The sequence below is a fragment of the Opisthocomus hoazin genome, chromosome 1 (genome assembly GCF_030867145.1).
Source record: "Opisthocomus hoazin isolate bOpiHoa1 chromosome 1, bOpiHoa1.hap1, whole genome shotgun sequence".
In the NCBI taxonomy this organism is placed as follows: domain Eukaryota; kingdom Metazoa; phylum Chordata; class Aves; order Opisthocomiformes; family Opisthocomidae; genus Opisthocomus; species Opisthocomus hoazin.
The window spans coordinates 122616820-122627544 of record NC_134414.1 but is presented as its reverse complement, the minus strand read 5'-3'; the positions used below and the strand labels follow the sequence as shown (position 1 = coordinate 122627544).

The window sequence follows — 10725 nt, the reverse complement described above, 5'->3', positions numbered from 1 at the left end:
GTGTCTGTCAGAGCAGACTGGCTGTTTCATTGCTGCATATGTCTCTTCATAATGAAAAATTATCAATTCTTATCTATAGTTTGCATTTTCTTACCAGTTTATACATGGTGTCAGTCTCCTTATCCACTACCAACAGTGTGGTTTTTGCCTCAGACTGCTTAATTTTTCCCACGACGCTTTCATGGTCCAAACCATCTACTTGCTCGCCGTTGACAGCTACTAAGATGTCATTGTCTTTGAGACCCGCCTTGGCTGCTGGGCTTCCAGAATCAATATCCTTGATTACATGATCTAAGATCAGAAGAGTAAAAAGTTTGATGTGAAGGTGTATGCTTGGTAAGTTTAAAGATATTAAAATGCATGGCAAAGGCTGATTGTCAGAGCTGCACTTCAAGATGAGATCAGGTCCCTGATACAGCCCTGTTTGCAACACGTCTGTAGAGGACTTCTAGATGACCAGTAAGAAGCCGAAGAGAACGAGGTCTGCAAACCTTGTACAGGAAGAAACTGTATGGTGGATATCATGTGTGTCTGTGTGTTAACTTGGTTCTTACCACCACTATTTTGTTCCATCCGTAGATAAAAGCCATAACCATTTTCTCCTTTCTGGATCTCAATAAGTCGTGGTTTGAGGGGAAGCAATCTTAGGTTGGCGCTCTCTTTGCTCAGCACCATCTTCTGGCTTTTGTAATAGCGGTCTGTTTCTTCATTTGCAAGTAGAAACATAACATGGTTTTCAGACTTCTTTACCTGTGATAGTACATGTATAGTCTCAGATGTCACCCCTTCAACAACATGTGGGAACTGTAGATACTTTGGTAACTGGTCTACTGATACATAGCGGTGTGTGGGTGCTGTTGACGAATGAGCCATGAGGTGCAGAGGCCGAGGTACTGTAAGTTTTTTCTTTTCTTTTTTTTTTTTTTTTCTTTTTCCCCTCCTCCAGTCAGAAATTTGGACTGTGACAAGATCTCAGGCGTGTAAGACCCAGCATATATATGGGGAAATTTTCTGTATTTCGTACTGTGTTCCTGACCTCCAGGGAATTAGCTGTAGAGCGCCAGGAGGGTGGCATACAGTGCCGGTAGAATCCAGTGAGCCCAACCAGATAGTGTTTGGCTTATCTAGATGTGGAACTCTACAGTATAGACATACCATGCCATCTATACCACTATTTTAGATTACAGTGACAAGAATCAAGTTTCTGTCACTCTTGGTCCTCTTCCATCTCCCTGTATTACTGATTCTGAGGTTTGGGGGTTTTTTTTGTATGTTAAACCTCTCCAAGTCCATCCTTCTCTTATTCCTTTCTAGTCTAGTTGGTGCCTTCTTTACTCATCTTAGCCAATGTCACTTGCTGCTGATGTTACAGCAGCTCAACAAAACACAGGGGTTGCATGGTTCCATAGTTACTAGTGTGCACTGAATTGTGATGCTGCAATGCCAGAGCGTGTACTGCCTGTCTCATGGCTCTCAGAAATCTCTTCAGCTGCATTTTATCAGTGCCAGCAGTGGAAAGCTGGAAGCCTCATTAGCGATGTTCTTTGTAGCTGAGGCCAGACAGTGAAATTACTTGCACAGTAGTTTTCATTAGTTTTGGACTTCTTAGCAGGAGAAAGGAAATACTGTCTGAAGTCATGGATTTTCCCTGTTCCATGCTAACTGTATCATCAGAGAGTTTCCCATCTTCCTGACCTGAAAACCACATTTGAGGACTTGCCCTCTTACCATTAGGAGTATTTCCAGGACTTCTAGGAACAGAGCATGATTTGTTTAACAGGATTCCTGACAGCAGTATACTTCTATTATTTAAAATCAGTTGGCCTGTCTTGATGGCAGTATTCATTCAAAGTCAGTTCAAGAGGCTGCTTGACAGCAAAGCCAAAGCAGAGGGGTACTCTGCAGTGTGGATGCTACACGAACAGTAGCTTACAAGATTTACTGTGAAGCATTCAAATCAGCTAGACCTGCCACCTCGGTAACCCTGATAGGTTGCTGTAAAAGTGGGCCAGAAAAGAAGATGAATCAGTATACAAACAAATACCTTTTCCACCACTTCCTCATGTGTGTCATTTTCCACATTTTTTCCATTTATTTCAATCAGGCGATCATTATTTTGGACACCAGCCTTTGCAGCTGCTCCTTGTGATGAAAGGTCTACTATGAACAACCCCTTCTGTCCTGAAATAAATGAAAACTCATTACACAGGGTAAGCCACTGAAATATGCCTGAATTTAACGGTTGGGGAAACTCAGCACTGATGTCCTTAGAGACTCTTGGTTTCTGCTTACGTGCAGATTACAGTGGCATCACAAAGCTTCCACACAGACACACCTCTTACTCTATCCTCGAAAAAATCACTTCTGTGGGGGAGGGAGGCATTTGTTCACTATCTGCAGCTCAAACAGTCTTTTATTTCTCTACTAAGAGTGCCAAAGGGGCTGAAAGGGGTTTGATTCGTGCCTCCCTCCCCCCTCAAATGTGAAGTGAGGAGCTGCTTTTATTGTTGTTTTATACATTTCATAATTTCCTGTCTTTGGAAGGCTTCCATGTTTAGCCTTTCAGTTATATTGCATTCCAAAATGCCCTTTTTAGCAATGATGCTTTCCAGAAGACTGCCCTATTCTGTTGACTGACTGGCCTTGGAAGAAAGAATATGTGGAAGAGGTTCAAAATCCCTTGCTTTCTAAATGAAATAACTTATAAATCAGAAAAAGTGTGTATTACAGCTGTCTAAAACCTTGTGTGCTGATTCCTGAGGTGATTTGGAGGAATGGAATGGGACTTAATGTGACACTGTGAGTGTATATCTGCTATTTGAGTGGTGACTGCAAATTTGGTTTTGGTATGTGGATTTAAACAACAAGCAGAAAATAGCTTATTCTTTTTTTTTTCTCCTTTTTTTTTTTTTTTTTCTCCACCCCATAAGAAATATGGTCTTCTGAAAACTGTGCATTGCATATGCTGTACAGAAAGGGACTAGAGATGGATCTGACCTCATCTTTCTCTTAGCAAGAGCAGTTTGTGTGTCCCTGTTGGTCCCCATATTTTAACCATGGTTGCCTCTGTCCCTGCTGCCCCGTATATATATACAGACACACATACCATCTCTTCTCCCCAGGCTCTCACCTGCTGTACTTCTCAGAGAGAAGCCATAGCCTTTCTTCTCCTTCACTAGGTAGCAGAGCCGGGGTTGTGGAGCTGCGGTGATTGCTCCATTGGCCGTGGGGGGTGAGGGCTGCTGCTCTTGCTGTTGTCCTGTTGACATCTTTTGACCCAGCTCTTCCAAGTTCACTCCCTCCTTTTCTGCCTTTTGGTAGGATGCATCATCCAGAACAAGAAGTACAACAGAATTCCCGCTCTTCTTGACAATCTCCACCACCTGTAGTGGACAGGGTGAAATGGCAAGCAGGTCTAAGAGTGATGGCCGTAAAACCTCTCCCCGGGAAGGGTTGCACTGTCTACTGTTTTTGTTGTTTCATCCCTTTGCTTATGCCCTCTGGAGGCGACTCAAAGACATTTCATGCCCATGGAGGGTAATAAATGATGCAGGGAGCTACTCAGAGCAGTTGACTCAGCTATTGGATTTCCTAGCCAAAGATGCCACAAAAACGGGAAGAGAAGGCTTCACATGGTGGCAGTGGGTCTGGGTAATGGGGGACTGGTGTGGATCCCAGCCTAAACAGAAATCTACCTGAGCATGTTCCTCCTTGTCTACAAACACGCCATTAACCCTGAGGAGTCTGTCTCCGTCCTTCAAGCCAGCCTTTGCAGCTGGACTGTTCTTTTCCACATTCCGGATGAGATGCCCTGCTGTGTCTTTCTCAATACGCAGGTAGAATCCGTACCTCTTTTGGGGCTTTTTGGTCACTTTACATTCTCGGGGCTGGAGAACGGAAGTCATCTCTACCAGACAGGATGGAAAAGATAACATGTGAGTAAAAGCAGTAAGCTTACCTAGGTATGTTCCCTCTAAATACATACTGAGACAGTTTGCTTCAGAATTTGTGAGGTTTTGTTTCTCATGAAATCTATCCGTGCAAAATTGAAGCTAGTTAACAAGGCTAGGGAGAAGAAACCAGTCCCTTTTCCCTCTCCCTCCTCGCTTCTTGTCTCCCTGTCTCAAATGAAGCAAGATGCACAACTGGAAGAAATTGTCTGCCTGTGATAACATACTGAAAATTGAGGTGAGGAGGTAATACCAGAATTAAGTCTTACAGAGGAAAAATAATAGCAGCACCAAAATACTGGCACACTGTAGCAAAGTGATGTGACAAAATGGGATTCCACAGAATCGCAGAATGGTAAAGGTTGGAAAGGACCTCTGGAGGTCATGTGGTCCAACCTCCCAGCTCAAGCAGGACCACACAGAGCCAGTTCCCCAGGACCAAGTCCAGGCAGCTTTTGAGTACCTCTAAGGAGAGAGGCTCCATTACCTCTCTGGGCAACCTATGCCAGTGCTCAGTTGCTGTCATAGTAAAAGAGCATCCTTACATTCAGATGGAGCCTCCTGTGATTCACTTGTTCCTGTTGGTCAGGTGCCTTGTGCTTTTTGGAGTCTCTGTGCAGTTGCACTGGGACTAATTCCAGATAGGGATGGACTGCCCTATTATATGGACATTGTGTGGAACACACCAGACTATATTAATTGCAACTACAACTCAGAGCAGTTTTTCTTGATAAACAGTGAGAATCTCTTCTAATTCCTGAAGTTAACATGCAAAACCAGTGGTACAAAGCTGAAGAAACAGTAGGCTTTTATGGGAAAGATTACTTCTTCATATTTAGAAATGGAGGGGCGGTTACAGTGCACCGCATACTACTCTTTTAACCCATGAAACCTTTATATGCCCAGTTACTGGGATCATACAAAGGGGTTTTCTAAGGGAAGACAGATTAGCAAAAAAGGAATCTCTTACCTGTATGTCTGTGTGGAGCAGCCTTCACAGGAATTCTATTTTGCTGTTGCTCCTGTGGTTGTACCTATAAGTAAGGCTGGACTTTGATTGGGCAAAGGTTGATTTAAAAGATGATTTATTTAACCAAGTTTCACTGAATATGTTCAGCACCTTGATAAGCTGTCTTGTCCTTGCCTGCAGAAGTGCTAACCATGTGCATTTCTCAGCAGCTTTGAATTTTGTTCTACTGGTAATTATACTGAAAAGCTCAGTCAAGGAGGTCATCCGAGTCAAGCCTGATCTTTGCTCTGGGCAAGAGCCTTGTCCAGCTATAAGCAATGTCTTAAGGGGAGCAGGTTTGGGTTGTGGTGGGTTGACCTGGGCCAGCAGCATTTGACTGCAGATCAAGAGGTTACCAATCCACACCTGTGTGATGTGTGCTGGATGCCAAAAAAAGGACTGTGATGAGTTGACCTTGGCCAGCAGCCAGCTGCCCACTGAGCCACTCTCACTCCCCTCGTCTACAGGACAGGGGGAAAAAGTGGGATGAAAAAGCTTGAAGAATTCGAGATAGGACAGTAGGTGGGAGAGACACAACGAAAAAATGGGCTTGTGGTTGAGGGGTGGCCCTGACTGTTGAGGCCGTCGCACATATGAAACATGCAATGCGAACAAGTGACCCATGTGAATAAGGTCTCACTGGACTAGAGAGAGGGAGGTGGCTGGGATATCAATATGGTGAGGCCTGACAAATTGACTATACTGGAGCACCGCTCTGAACCTGCCAAGGTAAGTGCTTTGTGTTTACCATGATGGAAGCATCTACTGGGTGACTGGAGACATTCAATGGGACGGTTTGCAGTGTCTGAGATGCCATCCTGTGCCTTGAAAGTCAAGTTCTGTGTTGTGGTACCCCAGAAAGTATTGAGCCAGACAGCGCAACTCATTTCTGAAATATCCTCATACACTCCTGGGCCAGGAAACATGACATTGATTGATGCATCGTATACCCTGTCACCCACAAGCCTCTGGAAAGGCTGAACGATGCAATGGACTGTTAAAGACTGCTGAGAGCATAAGGCACTGGGGAATGGAAGCAGTGGGATGTGAATTTAGCAGAAGCCACTTGGCTGGTTAACACCAGATGATCTACTAACTGCCCTGGTTCTGCACAAACAAAGCCCCTACAGACTGTAGGAGGGAATGAGGCCCCCGTAGTACGTGTAGGTAAGTGGCTGGGAAAGGCAGTGTGGGTTGCTGTCCCTTGGGAAAAGGAAAGTCCATGTGTGGGATTGTCTTTGCTCAAGGACCCAGGTGTACTTGGTGGGTAGTGCAGAGGGAAGTGGAAATCTGGTGTTCACCTCAAAGAGATTTATCCCTGGGGGAAAATAATCCATGATTTAATTTGTGTGATACAGGAAGTAATACAACAGGAATCACATGAACCAAAGGAGAATGAGCATCACGAGGAGCTAGGTGAGTGCAGCGCTGACCCAGCCAAAGCAGTCTTGGTGCTGAATAATCCAACACGCTACTGCTTCTGTTCTGAGTCATCTGCTTGACAGGTAGGACCAAAGTCATCAACTGTTCTTGTGGACTTTGGGGGAGGGGGAGAATGGGGGGGATAATATTTGTGTATATATCAAGGGACAAGGTATAGCGGTTGATGAGGATGTATACACCTGACTATTGGATGTAAAGATGGTTTCAGTATTACAAATATAAGTTGTAAGTGTTGGTAAGAGAGAATTTCAGGAATAAGAAGTAGATAGAATGAAAAGCTTTGAGTAGGGTATAGAAGCTAATCAATGTATGCATGCGGCAGAGGATACTTAGATGAATCATATGATCTGTGACCTGACCATGATGTGAATGATATGGAATAAGGGGTTGAGATTGTACTGTGTCTGGCTGGGATGAATTTAACTTTCTTCATGGCAGCCTGCATGGTGCTGTGCTTTGCATTTGGGGCTAAGTCAGAGTTGAAAACACACCACTTTTTTGGCTGTTGTTGAACAGAGTTTGTTTTCTCTCAAGGCTTCCTCTCCCCATGCCCTCCTGTTATGGGTTTGCATGGCAAGGCTTTGGTAGTGGCGGGACTACAGGAGTGGCTTCTGTGAGAAGCTGCCAGAAGCTTCCCCCATGTCTGATAAAGCCAGTGCCAGCCGGCTCGAAGACGCACCCACTGCTGGCCAAGGCCAAGCCAATCAGCAACGGTGGTAGCGCCTGTGTGATAATGTATTTAAGAAAGGGAAGAAAAAAAAAAAGTGATGAGACAGCAGTGTAGAGAGAGGAGTGAGACGATGTGAAAGAAACAACTCTGCAGACACCAAGGTCAGTGAAGAAGGAAGGGGGAGGAGGTGCTCGAGATGTTGGAGCAGAGATTCTTCCCTTGCAGCTAGTGCTGAAGACCATGGTGAGGCAGGTTGTTCCCCTGCAGTCCATGGGAGGTCCATGGTGGAGCAGATATCCACCTGTAGCCCATGGAAGGGACCCCACGCCAAAGCAGGTGGATGCCTGAAGGAAGCTGTGACCCCATGGGGAGCCTGTGCTGGGGCAGGCTCCTGCCAGGACCTGCGGACCTATGGAGAGAGGAGCCCACGCTGGAGCAGGTTTGTTGGCAGGGCTTGTGACCCCATGGGGGACCCACGCTGGGGCAGCCTGTTCCTGAAGGACTGCACCCTGTGGAAGGGACCCATGCTGGGGCAGTTCGTGAAGAGCTGCAGCCCATGGGAAGGACACACATTGGAGAAGTTTGTGGAGAACTGTCTCCCGTGAGAGGGACCTCACACTGGAGCAGGGGAAGAGTGTGAGGAGTCCTCCCCCTGAGCAGGAAGGAGCGGCAGAGACAACGTGTGCTGAACTGACCGCAACCCCGATTCCCTGCACCTCTGCGCCGCCTGGGGGGAGGAGAGAGAGAAACGGGAGTGAAGCTGAGCCCCAGAAGAAGGGAGGGGTGGGGGGAAGGTGTTTTAAGATCTGGTTTTATTTCTCTCTGTCCTACTCTGATTTGATTGGTGATGAATTAAACTCCCGTTTCTCCCCAAGTTCAGTCTGTCTTGTCCGTGACGGTAATTGGTGAGGGATCTCTCCCTGTCCTTGTCTCGACCCTCGAGCCTTTCATCACATTTCCCCTCTCCTGTCCAGCTGAGGAGGGGGAGTGATAGAGCAGTTTTGGTGGGCACCTGGCATTTATCCAGGCCAAACCAAAACACCTCCCAAGTGAGTAGGCTAGGGATGAGCGAGAGGTTGGGAGGGGACAGAGATAGGTGGCCTAAACTGACCAAAGGGATATTGCATACCATTTGATATCATGCTCACCAGTAAAATCTCGGTGAAAGGAGGAGGAAGGGCACATGTTTGTGATTATGGCAGTCTTCCCAAGCAACTGCAGTGCCTTTTGAGGTGCTGCTTCCCTTGAAGTAACTAAAGATCTGCCTGCTGATGGGAAGTAGTGAATGAATTCCTGTTTTTCTTTGCTTGCTTGTGCAGCTTTCCTTTCCCTGTCAGACAGTCATTATCTCAATCCAGGAGTCTTCTTGCCTTCCTTTTTTTTTTTTTTTTTCTCCCTATCCTGTAGGAGAGGAGTGAGAGGGAGTCGGGTTGGGTGTTTATTGGCTGGGCATGTCTTATCCACTGGTCATAAGCACGTGCAGGATAATGCTTACAGACATGCACTGAACTGATGGTGCTGCTAATAAACAGGGAAGCCTCCAAATTTGAGATCTTGGTGTACTAAGATACTTAGTGAATCGACTGTGTAAGGTTCTTGTTAAAAAAATCTCATTCAGTTTTAGAAAGCTTTAAAATTACTTATTTCCCTCATTAACTTGCTGTGGAATTGGATTATTAGAAATAATACCTGCGTTTTCCTTGGCTGTCTGCTCCAACTGTTTAATTCAAAGGAAAAGTAATAGAAATAAGCATAACCTAAATGTGCTGCAACAGAACAGTCATCAATGTTTTAAAAGCCTTACTGTAATCCATTTACTTTAAGTGGATTTCCAAGCCTGTTGTGAGTAGGAGCTGTTCCTCTTTGTACAACATACAATCTAAAAACCTAAGTAAGTGAGCCCCAATGTTGTCAGCACCAGAGAAGTCAGACTCTGCCCTGTCGTCTGCTTGCAATCTTTCAGACAAGTGAGGCTACGCACAGTGGAGATGGGAACCCAGACAAGGATCTCAGGTCAGCATACAAGGAAACAACACAGCATTTGGAGCAAGATGTGGTGGGTTTTTTTTTTTATTTTAGTGCCACTGTGATCGTCACTTAAGGTCATTTTGTGTCCAGACAAGATTTTTCAGGAATAAGGTGCTGCACAAATGTAGAATGTTAGCGAAACATAGAAACATTCTGCATTTTTGGAAGGGACAGTATGGTCATGTACCAAATGGGAAAGAGGTAGAGGCTGTGCAGCAGTTTTGAAAGGCTTTGAAAAGAAAGTTAAGGTAGAAAGGTCTAGCAGTCAATAGACTACTTAAGCTTCTGGCATGGTGAATTACAGAATGTTAGTAAATAGGAGTAGTGAGGGGAAGATTTTTTGAGTCGAGGCTGGTGCTTAGCCCTAGGAGGCTGAATGGGCATGCCAGGAGGTTGAATGGGATGCTGATGACTAGATGCAAGGAGGATGTATGTCCATGTGTGCTCAAGAACGGGACCCTGCGTGTGTTAGAGCTGATCTTTGCATCCATGGGGCTGAGGTGTAAATTGTGTGGAAGGAATACTAATGCATCCAATGCTGACAAGGCCTTGAGGCCAAAAATTCAAAAATTATCCTATCCTTCCACCAGTAGAATGAAAATTATTTGAGAATGGATCAAAGTAAAGGCAGCTTGCAATATCTCCTCTTCTGCTTCTTGAGCCTTATGGCAGAGTGTTCTCAAGCATACTCATGTAGCTACAAAAATGAGGAACCTAACTAAAAGAAAAAAAAAAGAGATTTTACCTTTTAACACTTTGGAAGAAGTGATAAAGCCTGGGAAACCTCTGAATTCACAGTGTTCTTATATTACAGGAGCTGGCCAATGTGACTTAGGTGGTGTGGTTCTGTTAGCAGAGCGACTAGACTTAGGGAGGTCTGCTTTCTCCAAGGTATGTCCCTTTTCATCTATAGCGTGGCTGTAGTGATATAAGGACCTTTGTTCCTATCCTCATTGCATTCTCCTGTAGGTTAACATTTACAAAATATTTTCAATCATTCTTTTTGCCAAACCTTTTCTGATATTAGTTAGAAAAAATTCTGTGGTACTTACCCGTATTACCAAAAATTATCAGAAATAAGCATTTTCTAGTAGTTGTAAGTGATCATATGGTTTCCTCAGCATGTTGGTAAACTGAGAGAACCACCGATGTTCTTAACTTTGGTACTTGCTAGGATCTCTGACTTTAGTAAATTCACAGGTTTTGTTAAGTCCTAACCTCTTTCCCCCAAAGCGAAAACTTTTCACTTTCTAGTTCTTCCCACAGGCCACCTGGAATAAAAGCACTGACTGTAGAGATGTTTCGGTATTGTCTGTCTGAGGCACCTTATCTTGATCCTCTGGAAGGCTTTCAAAGAAGTTGACTTGAGCAAATAGCAGCAACAGAAAGGGCCTCAGCTTCCTTGTCCACACATTCTTCATCACAACCTGAAGAGCTGCCTAACCTCAAGGAGGGGTGAATGTGTCCTCTGCTGGCAAATGGCAGTAAAGGTAATGGTATTCTTCCTACTTGGCATTTAAAATAAAAACTCTCTGGCACCTGTTCTGGTAGCCTGCAACTGGGGGTACGTGTGGCTGGTTGCAGAGTCTCACAGTGCTTGCAGAGCGCTGTGGAGCTGAGAGAGC

General features: G+C 45.0%; 1 protein-coding gene across 1 annotated transcript in view; it reads right to left on the bottom strand.

Moving 5' to 3' along the window:
• Nucleotides 1–10725, bottom strand: part of PDZK1 (PDZ domain containing 1) — a 206388-nt gene that overhangs the window by 2798 nt on the left and 192865 nt on the right. The window contains exons 3-7 of the mRNA XM_075434214.1: nucleotides 3696–3907; nucleotides 3131–3383; nucleotides 2045–2181; nucleotides 561–750; nucleotides 95–291 (exon numbers count right to left, since the gene is read on the bottom strand). Of these exons, the coding sequence (XP_075290329.1) occupies nucleotides 95–291; nucleotides 561–750; nucleotides 2045–2181; nucleotides 3131–3383; nucleotides 3696–3907 (989 nt within the window). The remainder of the gene's footprint in view (nucleotides 1–94; nucleotides 292–560; nucleotides 751–2044; nucleotides 2182–3130; nucleotides 3384–3695; nucleotides 3908–10725) is intronic.